The sequence below is a fragment of the Aotus nancymaae genome, unplaced genomic scaffold (assembly GCF_030222135.1).
Source record: "Aotus nancymaae isolate 86718 unplaced genomic scaffold, 86718_ANA_hifiasm-v0.15.2.pri h1tg000210l, whole genome shotgun sequence".
Taxonomy (NCBI): Eukaryota; Metazoa; Chordata; class Mammalia; order Primates; family Aotidae; genus Aotus; species Aotus nancymaae.
In genome coordinates, this window is record NW_026988625.1 from 914,907 (window position 1) to 938,425 (window position 23,519).

General features: G+C 53.9%; 1 protein-coding gene across 1 annotated transcript in view; it reads right to left on the reverse strand.

Moving 5' to 3' along the window:
- The window catches only part of PPM1F (protein phosphatase, Mg2+/Mn2+ dependent 1F), a 33,010-nt gene extending 10,086 nt beyond the window's left edge, over positions 1 to 22,924 (reverse strand). Inside the window, exons 1-6 of the mRNA XM_012466481.3 lie at positions 22,848 to 22,924; positions 16,038 to 16,303; positions 10,250 to 10,398; positions 4,692 to 4,894; positions 3,927 to 4,115; positions 1,550 to 1,693 (exon numbers count right to left, since the gene is read on the reverse strand). Of these exons, the coding sequence (XP_012321904.2) occupies positions 1,550 to 1,693; positions 3,927 to 4,115; positions 4,692 to 4,894; positions 10,250 to 10,398; positions 16,038 to 16,243 (891 nt within the window). The 5' untranslated portion in view covers positions 16,244 to 16,303; positions 22,848 to 22,924. The remainder of the gene's footprint in view (positions 1 to 1,549; positions 1,694 to 3,926; positions 4,116 to 4,691; positions 4,895 to 10,249; positions 10,399 to 16,037; positions 16,304 to 22,847) is intronic.
- Positions 22,925 to 23,519: the final 595 nt, after the last annotated feature.

The window sequence follows — 23,519 nt, forward strand, 5'->3', positions numbered from 1 at the left end:
AATCTTGACTTGACCATATTTTACCTGACTGCATATTCTGGGGAGGAAGAAGGTGCCAAATGCCCCATGGTGGTGGAGGCAGGGGAGTGGCAGAGACTATCTGTGACTTTGGCGGTGTGCTCTGGGCAAGTGACTGAGCCTCAGTTTTCTCCTCTGTACAATGGAGACAGGACGTGCCGGAGGCCCAGCCCAGACAGTGAGCCACAGTGAAAGGCCAAGGAACATGGCCACCCCTGACTGTTAGAATCATCAAGGCCCGGTGGTCTCTGCCGTGCTTTCCAAACCCAGAAGCCACAAAAGGAAAGACTGCTCAACTCAACTACAGAAAAACACAAAGCTTCCATGTGGCAAAAGCCCATAAACAAAAAACAGAAAAGACGTGGGAAAATGTCTGTAAATCATCACAGATAAGGAACCAATTTCCTTAACATATACAAGGAACCTATACATTGGTGAGAAAAATGGGCAAAGGAAAGAAACGGTGTCTGCAGGAAAGGCTGAGTAAATGATCTTCAACTTTTGAAAAGATGCTTAAACTCACTCTGTAACAGAAAAGCAAACTTAACAATTGCCCTGAGACAGCCTTCTTACCTGACAGGAAGAATCCTGTAGGCTGGTAGAACTGTGGGGAAATGGACCTTCTTGAGCAAGTAGTGCCAGTCCAGGCTGGCATGGCCTGAGGTGGGCAGCTTGGCAAATCTACCCAGACTGTATGTGTATCAGTTCCAACCCAGCTATCCCACTTCTGGGGATGTGTCCTACAGATACAGATACACTTGACTCTGATCAATTAATGCTGCACAAAGTAGGCACAGATGCATTGTTTTTAGCACCAAAAGACTGAAAAGATCTCCAGGCCCACCCACGAGGGAGTGCATGATGAACGCAATGTCTGCAGCCCCAAGAAACGGCGGGTGCTCCTATGTGCTGGTATACAATTACCTGCCAGGTGCATGGATAATCTAACGTAGCTGGTGGAGAGCAGCATGTGGGAAAAGTGGGGTTTCAGGGATAAACAGTCATTCTGTGATATCTAAATGCTCGTGATCTGACCTCAGGAGACACACAGATGAGACAGTTTTGTGACATGGGGTCTGAGTGGGACTGTCATCCTCAGGTGAGTGACCTGAGTGCCAAGGTCCCAGGCAGCCTCTACTCAGTACAGCCCTGAGCCAGGTTCCCTCCAGCCCCAGAGCAGTGTCACCTCCCTGAAGCCCACCTTGCCCACACACAGCCTGTGGCCTCCCTACCCGTGTGTATGACGGGTTCTGGTCTGCACTGGGCTGCGTTGACTGCACTGAGCTGCCTGTTAGTGGGGAGGGCTCTGCTCTACCTTGGAGCTCTGGGCTGCGTATAGCCTGTGACCCACAGAACTCTCAAAAAGTGCTCACATGGGACTCCCCGGCCACTCAAGTCAGGTGGGGAGCCCTCTGCTCTTGAAAGGTGCCAGGATTAGTACTTCCCAAGGTTCCCAGGCTGGGGCTCCCCTGTGGGCCCAGCATGACGGGGGCCGGGAACATCCTGGGCCTGGGCGCAGGGATCCCCTTACCTGCCGTTCTGGTCTGTGTGGCTCCATCAGCTTCACCACCTGTCCCTGCTGCACCAAAATGACCTGGGAGTCCCCGAGCCAGGCAACATGCAGGGTCGGTCCTGCAATGAGTGCACACACACCCGTAGTGCCGCTCTGCAGCCGCTGCAGGGAGAGAGGGCCCACGAGGGTTGAGAAGAGGCGGGGACTGGGCCCACACTGCAGGCACATGCGGTGCAGGCTGAACAACTCTAGCCAGAAATGGGACTGAACCACTGAGCCACGCAATGGCTCGGGTGAATCTCATACTGAACTTCACACTGAGGGGCAGAAGAGTGTATCCTGAAGCTTCCCGTTCATATCCACCTTTGGAAACTGCAAACCGTCTGCAGTGTCAGAAAGGAGATGAGTGGTTGTCTGGGGAGTGGGCAGGGAAGAGCAGACGATGAAGCTTCCAGTGGTCCTGAATATGCCTGTTATTCGTATAAGCCAAAATTTGCCAAATTGCGGACTTTAAATTTGTAACACTTACTATGTGTCAATTGTATCTCAATAAAGATATTTATTTACTTATTTTTTTAGACAGTCATGCTCTGTCACCCAGGCTGGAGTGCAGTGGCGAGATCTTGGCTCATTGCAACCTCCGCCTCCTGGGTTCAAGTGATTCTCTTGCCTCAGCCTCCCAAGTAGCTGACATTACAGGCGTACACCACCCCATGGGCTAATTTTTTGTATTTTTAGTAGAGATGGGGTTTTACCACGTTGCCCAGGATGGTCTTGAACTCCTGAGCTCAGGTAATCCACCTGCTTTGGCCTCCCAAAGTGCTAGGATTACAGTTATGAGCTACTGCACCCAGCTATTTATTTATTTAGAGATGAAGTCTTGCTCTGTCACCCAGGCTGGAGTGCAGTGGCACAGTCTTAGCTCACTGCAACCTCCACCTCCTGAGCTCAAGTGATTCTCATGCCTCAGCCTCCCAAGTAGCTGGGATTATAGGTGCCCGCCACCATACCTGGCTAATTTTTGTTTTGTTTCTGAGATGGAGTCTCACTCTGTTGCCCAGGCTGGAGTGCAGTGGCACGATGATCTTGGCTCACTGTAACCTCTGCCTCCCAGGTTCAAGCCCTTCTCCTGCCTCAGCCTCCCGAGTAGCTGGGACTACAGGTGCCCATTTTGGCCAGGCTGGTCTTGAACTCCTGAACTCAAGTGATCCACCCGCCTCACCCTCCCAAAGTGCTGGGATTACAGGTGTGAGCCACTATGCCCAGCCTCAATAAAGCTGTTATGCTTGCAGAGAATCCCTTTTCTACTCTGAGAGGCAGCCCTGAGCTCAGAGGTCTTTGTCACTTCCTGGGGTTGAAGTGAGGGGCCAGGAGTGGAGGCCTGCCTGCTTTTCACTGGGCTCCTTGCAGCTGCAGAGACCGCATGGTTTTCTATTGAGATGCAAAGCTTGGCTCTGCTAATTTCCATGAAGGTCTGCTCAAGCTTGTGATAAAAGTGCGGCTTTCCCCTGGTGTCTTCTCACTGGGGCATGTCTTTTAAGCAACCTGAGCCTCAGTCTCCCAGTGTCTAAAATGGGTACGATATTAGTATTCACCTCGCAGGGCTGCAAGGAGGACCTAGTGAAATTATGCTAGTGAGGTTCAGAGTGGGTAAGTTCACAGAAGAGGGGCCTGATGCATCTGTGTTCTTTCTTCTTTCAGAAACAAATGTCTCATACCTACCTGTGGCTGTAACTCCCTAAGAAGGAATGTTCCCAGAGGACATCAGCAGCCTGCTGAGAACCTGCCTAGAGGAGGAAGGGGAGGTGGGCAGTAGATTAATCAGGTTTTTTATTTTCTGCCTTTTGATGCTTTGACATCTTGGGGCCTTGCTGGTCCTGGAGGGGCTGATTCTCGAGACAGAAAACACCTGGGGAGGCTGTAGAGAAGGCTCCGGGTCCAGCTTGCCTCTTTCCCCTCTGTGTGCCAACTACCTCGGTGCTTCCCACACATGGCCCTGTGTGGCGTGGCCCCTCCTCTCAGGAACTTTGAGTAGCAGACTCTTTGTTAAGGTACAGGTCTGTGTCTGTCACCTTGCCACATTTCATTAAAACAAAATCCCAGGAACGCTTGACCACAGGCTGCCTTCCTCAAGGCCTGCAGACCCTCTGTGGGAGGAAGGTCTGTGGAGCCGAGAGGCCCAGCATGCTGGGTCGGGGCAGGCTTTGTGTTGCTTCCATTCGAGTGAGAACCAAATCCCCTTTACCCCACACTGTAGAAGAAATGGAAGGAGCACTGGCAATGTTCAGTGAGGACCTTCCGGCACCACCAGCCCCTTTGGCATTTTTCCCGCTGCAGAGGCAGGGACTCTCACTGGCCTCTAAACTGCACCTGAGGCCCAGCTGCTGGTTCTCACCTCTCGTTTGGCTTTCCTGAGAAACATCCGGTCGGTGTGCTGGAAGGCTTCTTTGAGGGCTCCCGCAGGGTCTGTGGGCAACTCTGGATGGTGGGCAGTGTTGGTGTGCACGTGGACAGCGGCGTACCTTGCAGCATCCACACCTCCGTGACCGTCAAACACAGCAAAGTAGGCGCGGTCCACGGGGTCCTGGTGGGGATGCAGTGGGAGTCACAGACCCGCTGACCTTTCCCGGGACCCAGGCTGCTCCCATGGGGGTATGGCGGCAGGCACTGATGGGGTAGAGTCTGAGAGAATCAGTATGGCCTTCGCCATCCAATAGGCAGCCCGGCTTATGTGTGTATGAGCTGGGAGGTTTGCAAAATAACAGCTCGCAGGAGCCTCGGTTCCACCATCTGCTCTGAGTTGCTACAAGCATAAAATGAGGGGCTGCCCAAGGTGGCTCCTGGTGCTGGAGTCTGGGGAACATGGTGCCCAGGCCTCCCTTATAATAGATTCACATTGTTGCCCTTCTTAGTCTCTTGCTGGGCAAGTTCAAGACCTGGCGACTGCCCTGGCGCAAAGATGCTGGGATGATGAACTGGGCCTCCCAGACTCCCCAGGGAAGAGGATTCAGAGCTGCCTGCACTTCCACCTGGAGACAGCGGCTGATGGGTGTCTCTCTTGCCTCAGCCTTGGTGGGCAGCTCTTCTCGGTACCCAGGGGACCCCCACCCTCGCCCCAGCCCTCCGAAGCTGTCCCCAGGGCCCGCACAGGAGCACTCACAGACAAGCCGAAGAGCTGGTTGAAGGCAGGGAGGGACACATGCCGGTCTTCCATCTTGCGGCGAGTGTTCCGGATGGCATGAATGGAGACCAGCCACTGCCGCTGTGAGGCCTGGGCAGCCAGTGGCATCTGATTCTGCCACTGGCTGGCGACTTCCCAAAGCTGGTTAAAGAAACTCCGTGCCAGGCCTTGGGCATCTAGCACTGATGGGCACAATGGAGGGATTGTCAGGGAAGTGCCAACCAAGCCAGCTGAAGCCTTGCTGGCTCCCTGACAGCTCCCACAAGGGCTTGCACAGCCCCCATCACCTCCCGGGGCATTCTGAGCACATCAACTCAATAAAGCGCACATGGCAGCCTGTGACCAGAATTAGAAATGTCTAGTTTGGCAACTTGGCCCTTGAAGTCTTCCATCCCGCCATGGAGCGACTACTCATGGGAACCCACCCTAAAGAAATTGTCAGAAACACAAAAACAATTTAAAGACAAAGTACAGAATCACTTATAATTGCCCATTAATTATAAATGCTATATATCCAGTGACAAAGGAATGATATTTAACTTATGATCTAGTCTTTTGATGAAGAATTAAGCTGCTATTGAATATGATTTTCACAACGAAACATGCTACTCCCATATGACCCCACCATGGCACTGCTGCAGACTTATCCCAGAACGATGAAGGCTGTTCACATAAGAGCTTGAAAAACTAAGAAAAACTAAGGCTGGGCGCGGTGGCTCACACCTGTAATCCCAGCACTTTGGGAGGCTGAGGCGGGCGTATCACCTGAGGTCGGGAGTTCGAGACCAGCCTGACCAACATGGAGAAACCCTGTCTCTACTAAAAATACAAAATTAGCCAGGTGTGGTGGTGCATGCCTGTAATCCAGCTACTTGGGAAGCTGAGGCAGGAGGATCACTTGAACCCGGTCGAGGCAGAGGAGGTTGTGATGAGGCGAGATTATGCCACTACACTCCAGCCTGGGCAATAAGAGCTAAATTCCATCTCAAAAAAAGAAAAAAAAGAAAAAGAAAAGAAAAACTATCCCAGGCACTTTGGGAGGCAGAGGCAGGAGGATCATGAGGTCAAGAGATCGAAACCATCCTGGCCAACATGGTGAAACCCCCTCTCTACTAAAAAATACAAAAATTAGCTGGGCATGGTAGCATGTGCCATGTGGTGGCAGCTACTGGGGAGGCAGGGGCAGGAGAATTGCTTGAACCCAGGAGGCGGAGGTTGCAGTGAGCCGAGATTGCGCCACTGCACTCTAGCCTGGTGCCTGGCGACAAAGCAAGACTCTGTCTCCAAAAAAAAAAAAAAAAGAAAAGAAAGAAAAAAAAAACGATTCCAGGCATAGTGGCTTATGACTATAATCCCAACACTTTGAGAGGCTGAGATGGGAGGACTGCTTGGGGTCAGGAGTTCAAGACCAGCCTGGATAATATAAAGGGACCTTGTTTCTTAAAAACAAACAGGCTGGGCACAGTGCCTACTGTCTGTAGTCCCAGCACTTTTCTAGGCCAAGGCAGGCAGATCACTTGAGGTCCGGAGTTTGAGACCAGCCTGGCCAACAAAGTGAAACTCCGTCTCTACTGAAAATATAAAAATTAGCTGGGTGTGTTGACATGCACCTGTAGTCCCAGCTACTTGGGAGGCTGAGGTAGGAGAATCACTTGAACCCGGGAGCCAGAGGTTGCAGTGAGTTAAGACCGCACCACTGCACTCCAGCCTCTGCAACAGAGCGAGACTCTGTCTCAAAAACAAAACAAAAACAAAAACAAAAAACAAAAGAGAAAGATTAGCTGGGTGTGATGGTATGATATGTAGTCCCAGCTATTCAGGAGGCTGGGGCGGGAGGTCAAGGTTACAGTGAGCTCCGATTATACCACTGCACTCCAGTCTGAGTGACAGAGGGAGACTTGGTCTCTTAAAATAGAAAACTAAAAATGGATTTTTATAGTTTACAAGCACGTAAATTGCTTATGTCATGACATTAAGTGAAAAAAGGAGGAAAATTACATATGCAGTTTAACCACAAGTCCATGAAAAACCACCAAAGCCAGAAAAAAAAAAAGGCAGGAAGAGCACACAACCAAGGTGTCAGAGCGGGACTGCAGGTGGCAGTTCCATGGGCAGCTTTTTTCCGGAAGTACGCTTTCTTAATACTTTCCCAATTTTCCATTACAAGTGTTAGTTTTGTGTGGCGGTGGCTTTAAAGCACGTCCACAAATTCTCTGACTTCTCCTTTTGCAAGGTGGAGCTCACTTCCTGCTGAGCTCCTCTGGCTGAGTGAGAGACTTGATTGCTTCTGATGAAGAGAGTGGCAGTGACCATGCGTACTTCAGATGCTATAAACTCAGAGGATCTGTGCCTCCTGCCTATGTGTAGAGCCCTCTTCCTCCTTCCCTCTTATCGCTTGATCTGAGCTGTGAGGATGCTCAAGCAGCGCCATGGAGAGTCCACAAGGGACAGAACCGAGGCCTCCTGCCAATGGTCGTGTATCAGAACCACCTTGGAAGCAGACCCTCCAGCCCAGCTGGCATCCATGTGATCACAACCCGCTGAGAACCAGCTAAGCTGCTCCCACATTCCAGACCCACAGAAACTGGAAGAATAAACGTCTGTTGTTTTAAGCCACTACATTTGTGGCAATTTGTTACGTAGCAACAAATAATACAAGCTACAATACTCACTTGAAAAGGAAAAACACCCAAATCCTACCTAAGCCTGGCTTCTCAAGAAAAGATCAACCAGTAACAGGCCCAAAGGAGACCATGAAGGCTCTGCCTTCAGAGACTCACATCACTTCAATGCACAAACCCTCCTGGAACTCCTGCCAGGGTGCATGTGTCAAGCACGGTGAGTCTGGGCCAGTTACCTGAGGGCAGGAGTTCAAGGCCAAGCAACTGAAAACAGGGCAGAAGCTGAGTGTCACAGGCCATACCCAAAGGACATGGGGAACTGAGAGAAGGAAAGAGTTCCTGCCCAAAGGAGGAGGCTATGGAAGAAAAGGAGGAGGGCTGAGGTCAGAGGGGCCCACTGAAGAAGAAACATGAACACAAGGGCTTGTGCACACAGGAGGTCACAGAAAGGTCCTTGGGAATCCATGCATCAAGGCAGGGGTGGGGGCATCCAGAGCCAGCTGCTGCTGCCACGGCCAAGACAGGGGCCCATTCAAGCATATGGCAAGAACTGGGGACCGGCAAGGCTGTGGGTGCAGGAGGGGCCTGATAACTCATTTGGGCAGGCCCAGCTCAGGGAAGGTGGCTCCATACAAGTTTGGCCAGTGGATCCCCTGCAAACCAGGAAATCCCCCCTTGTCCAGCCAGTACTCGCAGCGCTGCCTCCTCTTCCTCTCCCTGAGAGCAGCTGTGCCCAGAAAACTGCCCCTAAATGCCATGAGCTCCTCCTCACTCCCTTTGGAAACTGTGGGTTCCTGGTGCCTACCAGGCCTGAGCTTGGGGGGAGACTCGGCTGCTGCTGTGGCTCATGGTCTCGCCCCTGGTGCTGCTGCTATTTTGATCAGCTCGCTTAGCCTAGACTCTGCTCAGGCAAAGGCCATGGCTGAGGCAGTGCTGCCCGGCCCACAGACTCCCCATGCCAAGGGCTGCAGCCCCACGACCTCAGGAATCGCTTCTGGATTCTGCTCTGATCATAGTCATCCCAGGGTCCTGCCTGGGACATGCCCTAAAGGCCCTCAGCCCTGAATCACTGCACTGTGCAGATCTACCCTGATTCCGGTCTCTGCAGGGCAGGCTCCTACACAAGACAAGAAGATGCTCCAGGGACAAGCCAAGGTGTGTGCAAGGGCCAGGTGCCTGAGAAATATTTGTCTTGCCAACCTTGGGGCAGGGGCAGTTATAGCGGTTTACAGTCTAGTTGCAGAGATGAAAACTACACTCAAATTATTAGTGTATGGTATGCACTGCTCAGGGATCCAAATATGTGACAGGAGGCTGCAAACAGGAGGGCTGGCTGGCAGCCACACAGAGGTTTTAGCCACTTGCTTCCCTTCAGTGGCGATTCTTATAATATAGTCCCCGCCCCGATGCAATTTTGTAAGAATGGCTCAAAGTCCAAAGACTTTACTACATTCTACTCTCGTGACAGGGAGGGCATGATCAAGGCCGCTAGGCAGGTCTGCGTTCGAGGCGCTCTGACAGACAGGGAAGCTCCCAGGCCTGTAGGAGCCCCGGGCGTGGGACTGGGCTGGTGCTGGCGCGGCAGCACTCCTTCACACCGGCAGGTGGCGCTGTCTCCCCCGTGGACCCACAGAGACCCTCGGGCGGGGCCAGGCGGCAGCGGCGGCGGCCCCTCGGTGGGGCCGCAGAGCTGAGGAGCAGCAGCTGCCAAAGGCCGGAAGCCTGCTGGCTCTGCCGAGAACAATGGCCGCCTGTCACTGTGGACAGCTGTCTCCCAGTCGAAGGCGAGGCTGCGCTCCCAGGCAACGCGGGCAGGAAGCCAGGGCAGAAGGCAGGGGACCAAAGGGAGGAGGAGAGCGCCGGCACCGACTGATGCTGGCGGCTTCGGGTATTCGCCTTCTCTCTCTTCCCCCATCTTGTTCCTTGCTTTTCCTTCGATGCATGCATGCATGCACTAGTAATGCTGAATTTAGAACAACAGGAAAAGGAAAGGAAATGGCAAAGGAAGAAGGGAAAGGAAATGGCAGACAGAAAATGGCAAGGAAGGGAAATCCACTGCGCCTCTGCTGCCTGCTGGCCTGTGGAGGGACAAGTTTTCAGCTGGGTGGGGCGTTGCTACCCCCTTGTGGCACCCCTGCTGCAGCCTGCAACTCTCACTCCCTGTATTTCTGGTCCAACATCAACCAACGCTTTGGTGAAATATAATAAAATGTAATTACTAGGAGAATGAAAGAAAGTCACATAAAATCTCTGCTTTTTAATTAGATCCTCTGTCAAATGGCTCTGTGTCCTCTCCATTTCTGTGTCACATTGTGCTGATGGCTGTCCCAGGAGCAGGCTGACAGACAAGTGTCCACCAGCGCCTAACCATGGGGCTCACAGACACCATAGAGCGTCTCCGCCTGATAGCATCCTGACTTCGGCCGCTGAGGTAGGGGGCCCGAGTGTTGAGGGGACCACACTGCTGCCCCTGAGACCCGCCGGTGTGCCACCTGGCTGACCCTGACTTCACCTGCCTGGGCACATGTTAGCTGAGGTACAACAAACAGTGCACCTGAACCTGGCTGTGTGACTGTGAGATTGCCTGTGAGAACCTCTGTGAAACGAGACAAGCATCATTCATTTCCTGGGCTGTTCTGGAACTTCAGAGAGACCAGGACACAGGAGGGTGTCTGTGCCACCCACCCCTGCCTCATGGGCTGACTAGAAACTGCATGACCTGAAGAGGGGTATGACTGCCACCCTCCACCTTGCTGGTGCCCCAAGCCGCCTCTGATCCTTGATTCTGCTGCTGTTATGAGCGAGGGCCCCAGCACCCTTAGGGACCCCAATCAACGGGGCTTCCCACAATGTCCTCCTCACCCTTTGTTACCTGCTAAGCAGCCCTGGGGCTACCTCAGAAGAAAGAGAACTCACAGGTCACAGGGGCATCCTCCTCATCTTCATCCTCCTCCTCCTCTTCTTCCTCTTCCCTGGGCAACTTCCTGAATTCGGAAAGGTCCGTCTGTAGTAGCTGGGAAACTGCTGCGTGGGCCAGAGCTGCAGCAAGTGGTGGTGGGGCCTTCCTAGGGATGAGGAGAGGAAAGTAAGGGGCAGCTCCCAGCAGGAGACCACACCTAGCACCCCTTCCCCAACCATCAGCCCATATGCTGAGGAGTCACAGCGAGCAGGGTGGCCCCTGTCCTCGGGGAGCTGGGACAGGAAAGTCATACAACAGCAGAGGCAGATGCGCAAGCATCTGCTGAGGCACTGGACCAAACTTGGGGCTAGAGTTGGCAGGGAGGGGGCTGTTGATGGGTAAGCAAACTGCCTGACATCCATGCAGATGATGGCTCCCGGCCACAGGAGGGCAGAGGAATCACCCATGCCACTGGGGACCCTGGGGGATGAGGAGTGTTCTGGGTTGAATTGTGTCCCCCCAGGATTCATACCCTGAGGCCCTTACCCCCAGTACCTCAGAATGGAGCTAATTTGGAAACAGGGTCATTACAGATGGAATTAGTTAAGATGAGGTCATGCTGGAGCAGGCTGGGCTCCTACCCCAATGACTGACATCTCTATAAATAGGGGGAATTTGGACAGACACACACACAGGGAGAACGCCATGGGAACATGAGGCAGAGACCCAGGGGATGAGACTACAAGCCAGGGAACGCCAAGCGTTGCTCACACAGCACCAGAAGGAGCCAGTTGTGTCAACATCCTGATCTCAGACGACAGCCTCCAGCATGAGGCACGCTTCTGTTGTTTAAGCTGCTGGGTCAGTGGTTATGTGTACAGCAACTCCAGGCAACTGATCCTGGGGTGTGGGACCTGTGGGCACACTTGGCAGAGGCTGTGTGTGGTCTACGAGGTCCCTGGGCAGATGGGGCCTTAGGGGCCACTGGGGTGAGGGGCTGTGGGAACAGGGCAGGCCAAGCTTTATGGTAACAGGGAAGCACTGCCATTGGTTTGTGTTTTATTTATTTTTAGAGACAGGGTCTTGCTCTGTCTCCCAGACTGAAGTACAGCTGTGCAGTCATGGTTCACTGCAGCCTCAAACCCCTGGGCTCAAGAGATCCTCTCACCTCAGACTCCAGAGTTAGGGCTGCAGGCATGCATCACCACGTCTAGCTAATCTGTAAAATTTTTGTACACGTGAAGTTTCACTGTGTCGTCCAGGCTGGTCTTGAATTCCTGCCCTCAAGTGATCCTCCCATCTCAGCCTCCCAAAGCCCTGGGATAATGGCATGAGCCACTGCGCCTGGCCAACTTTGGTCTGTTCTAAAGAGGGACATGGTATTATCAAATGGGGCTTTTAGGCCTCTCTGACCCTGGTGTGGAGGGTGGGCTGGTGGAGAATGATGACTGTCCAGAGGAGAAAATCCAAGACCTGGGCTGGGCAGGGCTGTGGTGGCGAACAGGAGGGGACAGAGCTGGGCAGTATAGAGGGAGGGGCAAGGATGGTGTCGAAGTTTCTGTTCTGAGCAACTAGGAGGCTTGTGGTAGAGTTAACTACCCTACTGGGAACAGAGCAGGGCCAGGCAGGGGATGGGCAGTGGGCTCTGTTTCCATGGAGACTCTTGGGTTCCATGGAGGTCAAGAGGCTTGAGGGCCTGCAAGAACAAGGTCTGGGCAGGAGATGGAGCTGCGGAATGAATGAAGATGGGAGGCTGGTCCCACAGGGCCAGAGCATGGCTAACAATGTGGGGATGACCCAAGGGTGGCCTTCTGGGGGCCACGAAGGAACGGTTCTAAGAATTAAGACTCGGTCACTGCTTTCAATGTCACAGAACAGAGCTGAGGAGTTGAGGAGGTGTAGATGGGTGGAAAGGGAGGTCACAGCAGGCTGAAAGCAAAGCGAAGGGAGGAAATGTTAACCTTGAGTTAGCATCTTTTAGCAGGTAGGCAGTGCAGAAGAGAGACATGGGGCAGATCAGGGAAGAAATTTAGGGGTAGGGACACTGAAGCCAGCTGTGGCTGAGGAGGGCAGTGGAGAGAAGTGTCTGAACGGAGCCATCCCGGAGTCTTCTGGGCAGAAGGGATGGATCCCTCAGTGGCCCTATGACCTCTATCATGCATTTTGACTCCTGGAATCTGCCTACCCTACCCAGTGGGGGCCCCGGGAGCTGGGTGACACACATTCACCCCTGTGTGCCTGTCCCTGAGAGTGGGGGCCAGGGGGTCATGCCTGGGGTGGCGAGGTGATTCAGCACTGGGCTGACACTCCCAGCTTTAACTGGAAGGCGAGGACCTTCCAATAGCATGGGCTGACAGACAGGTCTTGTTCCATGGGGGCTGGGCGCCCGAGCTACTGATGGTCTGAGGAATCTACCGGGATGGATTCCTGAGTTTTTAAAATGAAAGGGTGACTCACAGAAGCCTCTGGAACTGTCTCTGAAAAACAACTAGCCAAGACATGAGAAATGAGTTCCTCTGCCATTTGGGGGTTTCCTGCCAACTGCTGGGTTTTCCTCTTGTGCAGCGGGAGGAGGGACGCCTGTTCCCCTTGGTCCCGGTGAGGTCAGGCCTCAGCTTCCTGCCCACCCACTGCTGCTGCTGGGGGCAGGGAAGCAGCTTCCGGCTGTGGGGACCCAGACAATGCCTGGCTAAGGCCACCAGCATCCCCTTCCTGGACACAGTTCCCGCCTCATCCCAGGGTTCTGACTGGGACACACCCTAGAGGTCCTCAGCCCTGAGTCACTGCACTGTGCAGATTCACCCTGATTCTGCAGGGCAGGCTCCTACACAAGGCAAGAAGATGCTCCAGGGACAAGCCAAGGTGTGTGCAAGGCCCAGATGCCTGAGAAACATCTGTCTCACCGACCTTGGGGTAGGGGCAGTTACAAGGGGTTTACGGTCTAGTGGCAGAGATGAAAACTACACTTGAATCATTAGTGTGCAGTATGCACTGCTCAAGGACCCAAATATGTGACAGGAGGCTGCAAACAAGAGGGGAGACAAGACGTAAATAGCCCCCTGCGGACTGGGTGTTCTGACTTCTGGACGGCCTCCAGAAGCATGCGTTTTACAATCTGTGAAAGAGCCCAGGGATTGAGATGCTCAAAGCCCTTCATGCCCAAGAGCCCATCCTCAGGCTGGGGGATGGGAAGCAGAGCTCAGAGGTGCAACTTGTGACTATGTATGAGCATGTGTGAGTTTGTGTGTGTGGACAGTCGGACTCAGTGTAGACAACATGTGAGGTTCAGACCCCAAGTGCTGACTACACCTATGCACATCCACACCTGTGTGTGAAAGAAGATGCTAGAAAAGAACAAAAATGACTTAAAAGATAAATCCAGTAAGACGGCAGGAAAATATAAGACCTTCAAATACTCCACTTTACTCCACCATGTAGGGTGGGTTTCTGGGGGCTGAGGAGGCTCGGGAGCTCTGTGCCCCTCCCGCTTGCACCCATCGCTAGGCAGCTCACAGAGTGGCCGCTCAACAAGTCCTGCTGCTCCCTCATTAAACCTGAAACCCACTGCCTCCCCTGGACCCCTGGCACTGACCCCAACTTCAGCTTGGGGCCCTGCTGGGCAGGTCACCTGTGCTGCCTACTCACTCCTCAGCCATCCAGGCCCTCCCACCTTGGATCCTTCCCCAAGGCCCTGTTCTGTGCCCTTCTCCCCTCCGTCCAGGAACTGAAGGCTGATGTCGTCACCCTGTTGCTACGGCCCGTCTGTCTTCCGCACCTGTGCTGCACGCAGGTCCAGCAAACGCCTGGGCTCTGTTGTTCCCCAGGATGGCTTCTCTACCCGATTCCCAACTTGCAGCTGGCACCGCTTGGCTCTGCCTGCTCACCTCATGCTTGGGCCAAAGTGCACCAACTCTTCTGTCCCGGTCCTGGGTTTTCATCTCAGGGCAGCGACGGCCCCCCGCCACCTCCGCAAAGGCCCAGTGGCTGTAGAACTCCCTGGTCTGGACTCCCCTGCTCCCTGCCAAGTGCCACCTGCTCCTCTAGAGAAGGCAGAATGTGGGGCCTTCCCTCACTTCCCGTCCCGCTGGGCCCACTCTGCTCCACCACTAGGGGCTGATTCACTTTGTGCCACATCTCTAAAATACTTCCCCAGAACAAGCCAATAACAGCCTTTGCACATGCCACAACCCTATGGAATGTGGTCACCAGGCGTTTCCTCCTGAGCTCTGGGCAGCTGTGGGGGATGCTGGGTGGCATGGCCTTTGCATGTGGCTGACACTCAGCAACGTTTGTGCCCATACCGCACAGGGAGAGTGCAAGTCATTGACTCTGCTGGGGCCTGGGGTCAAGGAAATTAGGCCCTTGATGGGTGTCAGGAACAGTGTTGCTTTGCTGCAAGGGGCAAAGGAAGTGCATGCTTGGATACTGAGGCAGCTGCCAAGTTCGGAGGCTCTGTCAGAGGGAGCTATGGCTGAGGGCCCGTCACAGCTTCAGGGGATATTTCAGGTGATTTGGGTGATGCTTGGACTGGGGACCATGGGCACATCCCCTCAGAGAGGGACTAGGTCCACAGAAACAGCACGTGGCCCACCAGCTCGCTTGCCTCTATGAGCAGCCCCTGTGCCAGACAGAGAGCCTGACTCTAAGACCCTGTCTGAGCAGAGAGGGTTAGAGAAGAGACCTTGTCCTTCACCATCTCTCATGGGACAAATACTTGCAGAATGAATGAATAAATGAAGAAGGGGAGGGCATGGCAAGGAAGGGACCTCTGAGGTCAGCCTAGGAAACAGCTACACCATCTGCTGGTGGATACACTACTCTCTATCTTCCCCAAAATCTGCTAGCTGGTTGTGCCACTTTTCTGTGCCTCAGCTTCCTCACCCGTGGAATGGGGACAGCGCCAGCTACCTCTCAGATCGTGGTGGCCAGGGTGCTATGTGGCCCTGCCACTCTTTGACTATAAGGCCTCGGGTCAGTCCCTTAATCTACCAACCTCTGCCTCCTTGTCCATCACACGGATCAGAAACCGGACTTACTGCTTATCACCTCTTATGCATTAAATTGTGTTCCCCAAAAAGGTATGTGGAAGTCCTAGCCCCCTGTGGCTCAGAATGTGATCTTATTTGGAGTTAATGTCTTTGCAAATGTAATTAGTTATGTTCATATGAGGTAACAGTAGCTGGGCACAGTGGCTCATGCCTGAAATCCCAGCATTTAGGGAGGCAGAAATGTGAGGATCCATGGAGCCCAGGAATTCGAGACCAGCCTGGGCAACACAGCGAGACCCCATTCTCCATGAAAAGAAAAAGAAATAAAGATGAGGTCACAATGTAGGAGGGTGGCCCCTGGTCCAAAATGTCCAGTGCCCTTACAAGAGGAGGAGCCACAGAGACACACAGCAGGCAGGGAGGGGAGGTGTGAAGGCACAGACACACAGGGAGATGCCGCGTGCAAGAAGCCCAGCTAGGAGGGATAAATCTGTAAGCCAAGGACCTCCAGGAAGTCAAGGCCAGGCACTAACAGAAAGGCCTGGAGCAGACTCTCCCCTGCAGCCTTTGAGAGAGCATGGCCCAGCTGCCACCTTTATCTTGGACTCTGGTCTCCGGTCCTGTGAAGGAATAAGCTGCTGCTGCTTTAATAAGCGCCCAGTGTGTGCTTTGCCACAACAGCCACAGGAAATCCACACAGTGCTGCCACAGGGATCTGGGGCTGCGGATCCCTGTGTGGAGCTGGATGTGTGGGGGCCTGGTCGGCTCTGGCGCCATGCCCTCACTCCCCATCCCCTTTGGGGGTGCACAGGCCTACCTGCTGGCCAGAAAGCCCATGGCCAGCTCGGCCAGCTCGCCCTCCACCTCCTCCTGGCTGAGCACGGTCCCCAGGGCCTTCCACGGCAGAGGGTCTTCCAGGTTTAGTGGGGCTGGGAAGTCTTGCAGGAGTGCGTCCAGGAAGCCTGGGGTCTCCTCAGCTCCACCGGCCATCTGGCTGCTCTTCTGTGGGGCTCCAGAGGCCATGCCCAGAGCATCCCGGGGGCCTGCAGCTGGGCCAGGGCGAAAGGGTCTCCAGACTTCACCCTAGGGAGAAATGTCACAGTCAGCAGAAATCAGGCAGCCATGGCACCAGCAATGTGAAGTGCAGGTATGCAAGCACCATGCGGCAGGTGCATGGCCTCATGGTTCAGGGCCACTATTAAGTGGAGGGACAACCCTGGCCACTGTCCTGACATGGGTCCAGGTGGGGACTTGTGGGCATCTAGAGATACGGCCTCAAGAGACAGTGCCAGGAGCAACAGCTGGGTGGACATCTTTAAGTGACAGAGAAGGAAGACTGCTCCTGGCAGAGGGTGGCTGGCATGGCCAGAGATGAGCTGGACAGGGATGCTGGGGCCAGGCACTGAGGCAGGTGAGGGGGTTCAACCTGATCACAGGTCCTGAGCAGCCAGAAGGGCTCTGGGGTGAAGGAGTGAAGCCACCAGGTCTGTGAGTCTGGACGTGGTAACCAGATGCCAGGAAAGACACCTGCTGGGGCTCCAGCAGTGTTCAGGGAAGGAAAGAGGAGGGTGAAGATGCAGGAGGGCTGGCCCAAGGCTGTTGTGGAGACAGGCCAGAGTGGGAGCAGGAAGGGATCCCCAGAGGCTGCTGGGGCCACCCGACGGGTAGCCAGGAGAGAAGCAGAGGCTTAATCCCAGACAGACAGGAGGTGCTCTGGGATACCATCAAGCCTATTCAATACTCTCTAATCGTGGGAGGGAACTGTGAGCCTAGAACGGCTCAGGCCTGCTAAGCCCTGGCTGGAGGAGAGGCACTGGGATGGTTCCAGGCACTGACTCACTGTGGGGCACATGGGCTCTTCTTCCGTAAGTCCTTAGGAATGCCCAGAGATGACCACCCCTGTGAGTTTCCCCTAACATCCCATGAGCCAGGACAAGCCCCCATTTCACAGATGAGAACCCCAAGGCTTAGAGAGGGGTAGTCCCTCACCTGAGGTGTCAGGAAGAAAGATGGAGCCGAAGAGGGATCCCAAAGCCTGTGCCTTCACTCCCTCACCTGCTCCCCTCTCACCGGAAAAAGGCACATGGTGCCTCAGAGCCTCCTCCCTGGGTGACTCCAGCTCCTCTTCTTTCCTAACTCCTCAGAACCTCCACAGTCGCCTCCCCAGCCTGCCTGCCTCGCCTATACCCAAACAGCCCTTGAGCACCCTGCTTCCATGCTCTTTCCATTGCCCTGGGGGATTCACCTCCCAGCACCTGCTCAGTATGGGCCCTTCTCTTTCCCACCCCCTTCCCCAAGGGTGCCTGACCCCTCCGATCCTTCCCACAGTGGGGACACCACCTTTGGCTTTTTCACAAACGGGCTGGGAAACTTTCAACAAGTCCCTACATAGAAATAGATGAGATTGGATACAGAAAAAAGTAAAAAAGAAGTCCTACACAGTTGCTAACCTGGGGAGAAAAACTGCGTTCCTCTATGGTAACAAATGGACATGAAACTCCAAGAAACACCCCAAGTTCTAGGATGGAGAATTTGGGGAACAGTTTCATAGCCCATCACCTTCATGAGGACTTCCAGGTTCTGAGAACTGAATGAAGAAGGCAAGGAGAATCTCCTAGAATCATCAGTTTTAGAATATCCACAGACTCTGCCTACAAACTTTGCTAAAAGACTGGCTGTGGCAGGGGCCTGCGGTGCAGGATGGAGAGAGTGGGTAGTAAGAGATGCAGGGAGTTCACAGCCCACAAAAGGGCTGTCCTTATCAGGAATTGCTAACTTGTAATAAGCCTTCTGGAAGCCTAAAGACACAAAAGAGAATAGGGTGGGCAGGGGGAAAGGTCCCAGCACCAAGTTAAATGTCTAATCAACGAGGGATTTGGAATGCAAGAGGTGAGGGTGGTAAATTAACAAAACACAAAACCTCTCTCTTCTTTTAGAGGCAGGAATCGAAAAGTAATTTAAGTAGAAATATACAAATAATGTAGAAACAGGGATGCTTGTTACTGAAGGTTCTGGGTTCTGGGGATAGATTAAATTCATTGTCATGGTTCACATTTGCTCACAAGTAGGAGTAAATTTAATGCAGCCCAAGTTACAGAAGGCAAACAGGTAAAAAGATAACATAAACAACTGGTGAGACGCTGTGGCTCAGGTCTATAATCTCAGCGCTTTGGGAGGATGAGGCAAGAGGAGTGTTTGAGGCCGGGAGTTCAAGATCAGCCTGGACAACACAGTGAGACTGCCTCCCCCTCCATCTCTACCAAAAAAAACCCAAAAAACAAAAAACACATAAATAAGGAAAAATCACTCTGAGAGCAAGAGAGACATTGACATTTGAATCACAAAAGGAAGACTGTCAGCCGGAGAAATGAGCAGAGGCTGGGAGCCCTAGCCCCCATCAACCAGGAGGAGGCAAGGCATGCCAGCCACACCCCACCAGAGCTGCAACGCATGCAAAGATGGTGTACATGTCCCAGCAAGCTTGGCTGCCCTCAATCAGTGAAAGTGGCCAAGGCCCCCTCTTCTGCCTGGCACTGCCCTGGCCCCTGGAGCTTCTGGGAGAGAAATGTGAACAATGCAGAGCTGCCCCCAGCAACCACCAGTGCCTGGGGCCTCCGCCCACTTCCTTGCAATTCCAAGTGATCTGGAGGCTCTGCCATCTCACCACAAAATGAGCTCATGTAAATTTATGCTTAGGATTCAAGTGAGAGGACAGCCTGCTTCTCCCTAGAGCACACAGAGACCCCACTGCCCACCCTGGAGAAACCCCTGCCCACAGTGTAAAGCCCCACTGTCAAGGGCACAATTCAAGACCCTTCACTTCCATCCTACTTGTTGGTGATGTCTGCTGGACATTTTGGAACGCAGGTGCCTCCTTCTCACCTCCTGACCTTGGGGTACTCTTTCCTGTGCCTGGAGCCCCTCCCCACAATTGGCTGGTTCCCTCAGGGAGGGCGGCCCCTCCTCTCTGCAATGCAGACCCTGATTCACCGTGGCCACCTCCCCGCTCTCTCTGTGCCTTGTGCCCACTGTCTGCGCAGGCCTCAATGGTGTCTGTGCCATGCATGCTAAGTGGGGTCTGGGGGTGTGTGATGATGTCTGTGTGCGAAGCTCTGCCTGTATCTGTAGAGGAAACGGGCTGGCTTACTCTCAGAGCCTGTGCCAACTGCCTGCTTTTGCTAGAAAGGCAAGGTGTCCAGGGCCATCCTGCTTGCTGGGGACCAACTAAGCACTCTTGTTTCTGCAGCACCAAACTAAGGCAAGGGGTAAGGAGAGAAACCAGGACCCAGCTTTCCCTCCCTGAAGCCCAGATGGTGAAAGGGCCAGGAATAATTTCCTTCCTTTTCCCAATAAGCTCCTGAATCTGATGCATACCATGGTACATCCCACAGGAGGGAGAAATTCCTCACCTACGGGGAACCAGAGGCAGCCCTGGGAGTGCCTGGAGGGGCAGGGGACAGTGCTGTGGCTCTGAGTTGTTTGAGGGATCCACTGTAGGAGATGGTATCAGGAAAGGCGTGGCCAGCGGCAAGCCGCAGGGAAGAGGCAGCGGGCTGGGAGAGCACCAGAGGTGGCGGGGCCTGGTGCAGGGCTGTCCTGACCAGGGCACACTAGTGAAAGACTTGGAACGAGAGGGACATGTGCATGAGCCTGTGCAAGTCACCAAGAGCCTGGGGTGGGCATGGGAAGGACACTGGGCTCCCGCATCCCACTGCCGCCTGTCTGGACCAGTCTGGCCAAATGCAACTGGCAGCTGGTTCCTCCTAGATCAGGGTCTCTCTGCACACCAAAAGTGCACTCACCCTCCTAGAACCTATTTGTTTAAGGTCTCACACAGGTGGGAAAGGGCAAAGCAAACTCATCAGGGGGCAGCTGCAGGGGTGGGGCTGACGGTGCTGCCAGCTGCCACTTGCCCCTGCTCCGAGCACTCTTTCTGGGATGGCTTTTAGCCTCCCAACAACCTCTTGTGGTTATCCCCACTTCACAGGGCAGACTGTAGCAGAAAAGCTAAGGAACTTGCCCAAAGTCCCAGGGTGGGGTTCATGCTGGGGAACGTGGCCTCTAACCATGACGACACCTGGGAAATCATTCTGATTCCTTCTGTCCCTGACCTATCCCTCATCGGCCACCAAATCTGAACTTTGGCTCTCTCAAAGCTCCCCCTCCTATTTCTGCACCTCCCCAACCCAGGGAAGCCCCTCCCCTCCTTGCTTTGTGGTGTCATCTGGCACCCTCCTTCCATTTTGCCTCCCAAGATATCTCAGATCCTTTCAGGCTTTGCTGAAATCTCCCCATCTTTGGATCCAGGATGCTCTTTCATGTCTCTACGGCATTTTCGCTCACATCTGACTTGTAAAAAGTTTTCTTTTTTTTTTTTAAAGTTTAAAATACTTATTTTCCTCTAGTACACCAGTTTTGACTCCTAAGTTCAATGAATGCAGGGTTTAACAACTGCGGTTTTTTAGGGGGTATAGAAAAAATACTTGTGGAGTCTTGCTTAACTGCAGAACTGGGGTAAGGAAAAAACCCCAGCAATCCTTAGAAAAGGAAACTGCATCACTACGGTGTAACCAAAGTATCATATTCACTGTTAACTTTATATATATATTTTTGAGGCCAAGTCTTGCTCTGTCGCCCAGGCTGGAGTGCAGTGGTGCAATCTTGGCTCACTGCAACCTCCGCCTCCCGGGTTCAAGCAATTCTCCTGCCTCAGCCTCCCTAGTAGCTGGAATTACAGGCAGCCGTCACTACACTCAGCTAAAATTTTTGTATTTTTAGTAGAGATGGGGTTTCACCATTTGACCAGGCTGGTGTCGAACTCCTGACCTCAGGTGATCCATTCACCTCAGCCTTCTAATGTGCTGGGATTATAGGCATGAGCCACGACACCCAGCGAACTTTATTCATAACTACTGAGGTTAGATGCAAATCCTTCTAGATTTTTTCCTACATATATAAATCTATTGTTGCAAAATATACATATTATGTATCCTTTTAACCATCTGTTAAGTGTACAGTTCCATTAAGCATAGTCACACTGTTGTACAATGAGCACTTCTTTCTACAGGCCTGACTTTCTCTATATACTGTAAGCTCCCTCTGGTCAGGGAGCCCATGCTGGCCCTTTGTGTACAGCAGGTGGTAAGTGTGGTGGCAGAGGGAAGAGTGACTGGCGGGTGGCATGGGCTGAGACAGCGACACTACTCAGTGGGCAGCAGTGCCAGGTCTTAAAAGACTTGGTTAGCTTCAGGTGGTTTTTGAGACAGATTTTCGCTCTTGTTGCCTGGGCTGGAGTGCAATGGTGCAATCTCAGCTCACTGTAACCTCTGCCTCCTGGGTTCAAGGGATTCTCCTGCCTCCATCTCCTAATTACCTCTGTCTCCTGAGATTACGGGCATGCGCCAATCATGCCCAGCTAATTTTTGCATTTTTAGTAGAGATGGGGTTTTGAAAAGCTGGTCAGGCTGGTCTTGAACTCCTGATCTCTGGTGATCCACCCACCTCAGTCTCCCAAAGTGCTGGGATTACAGAGGTGAGCCACGGCACCCGGCCTTCAGGCCATATCTCAAGGAATTCCACAAATGAACTTGTGTGGAGGTTCATGGCTTTCAAAAAGGCATTCATTTTGTTTACCTCTCAAACTACGCTGAGAAGTACATACTGTCTGGCTACGGTGCAGCTGAAGAAATAGATTCTAGGAGGGCAAGCGCCCGTTTAAGGTCTCACACAGGTGGGAAACGGCAGAGCGAACTCAATCAAGGTCTCTGGATGCCTGGTGCCTCTGGCACTTGCACCTTACCCCGCAGGAGGAAAAGAGCGAAATGTGACAAAAGGAGTGACTGGAGATAACCTCAGAGTGCTGGCCGGCTCCACTCTCTATACCCCGTGGTGAGAGCACAGCTAGGCCCAAGAAACTTGTCCCGGGGAATGCCATCACCACGTGTGACTCAGTCTCTCAGGGTGGAAGGCTTCGAAGGAGCCGCCACCATGCAGTGGGCCTCACTGTGCGTCAAGCCCCGTGCTGAAATCCCTGCGGTCAGAGCCAGTTCTTCCTGTTGCACAGACAGGTTCAGGGGCTTGCCTGACCAAACCCAGCGGCAATGTGCTTGGCCTCCGTGCCTGAGGCTCCGGCTCACAGATGCCTGGGAGGCCGCGGAGCCGGGGCCCCTCGGGCAGAGAGTGGGCCGCTAGAAGGTGCGGGAACTGGGGGGGTATGGGCAACGTGCCAGTCCAGGGGCTCCTGGGGGGTGGGGAGAGGCCAAATCTTGGAAAATGGGGCGCGTCCCCTCTCAGCACCCCATTCTGCCTCATAGCCCTCGGTCCCTACCAGGCCCTCGGCTCGGCCACACCCCCTCCGACCCCCTAGTTGTGCCCCCTTGGTTCCCCAGCACCCCCAACTCCCAGTCTCAGGTTCCTCAGGTCCGCAGAGGCCCCTCGCTCCTCAGCCGCCCGCACTGCAACCCCGCACCCTTTGGGTGCCCCCATGTGAGCCTCGTCTCGGCCTCCTTAGCCTTCTGATTCCGCCCCTCCGGTTCCTCGGTCCCATTTCACCCCTGTGCGCCTTGGGCGCTCGCCTGACCCTCGCCCCAGCCCCATCGGCCCTCCAATCCCGTCCCCCTGGCCTCACCCTAGGTCTCCGCGGGCCTCAGCAGTCTGCTCACCGCTCCGCGTCCCGCAAGCTGCTCCCGGTCGGCCCCGCCCACTTCCCGTCCCCAGCCGCCGCGGGCGCCGCGCAAGCGCAGTCGGGCCTTCAAGCTAGCCGGGGGCCGGGCCTCTGCTGTCCCCTGGCGGCCGCGCGAACCGTGACTACGGCCCCTTCGTGGTAGGCGAACAGCAGCTCCATCTCGGCTCTAGACCCGCCCCACTCCCCGGGCTCTTGTTTGTTTTGTAGCTTTGGGTGGGCGGCTGGACGGGGAAAGCAATCTCTATCTCACAGCGCCCAGAAATTAAGCAACTTGTGCCACCACCATGTGGTACGTGGCAGAGCAGGGATGCAAATGCAGACTGCCTAGGCAGGCTCATCCATCAGGGAAGGAGCCACAGTCCTGGGCCCATTAGGGGTTGTTTCCACAAACGTTGAGGCTTACAACTACACAGATTTGTTATCTTTCCATTCTGGAGGTCAGAAAGTCACTTGGTCTCAGTGGGCGAAGATCCAGGAGTAGGCAGAATGCGTTCCTTTCTAAGGACTCTAGGGGAGAAACTGTTCCCCTGCTTTTTCCAGCTCCTAAGGGCAGCCCACATAGCTTTTGGCCCCTTCCTCCAGCCTCAAAATCAGCAATGACCAGTTGAGCCCTTC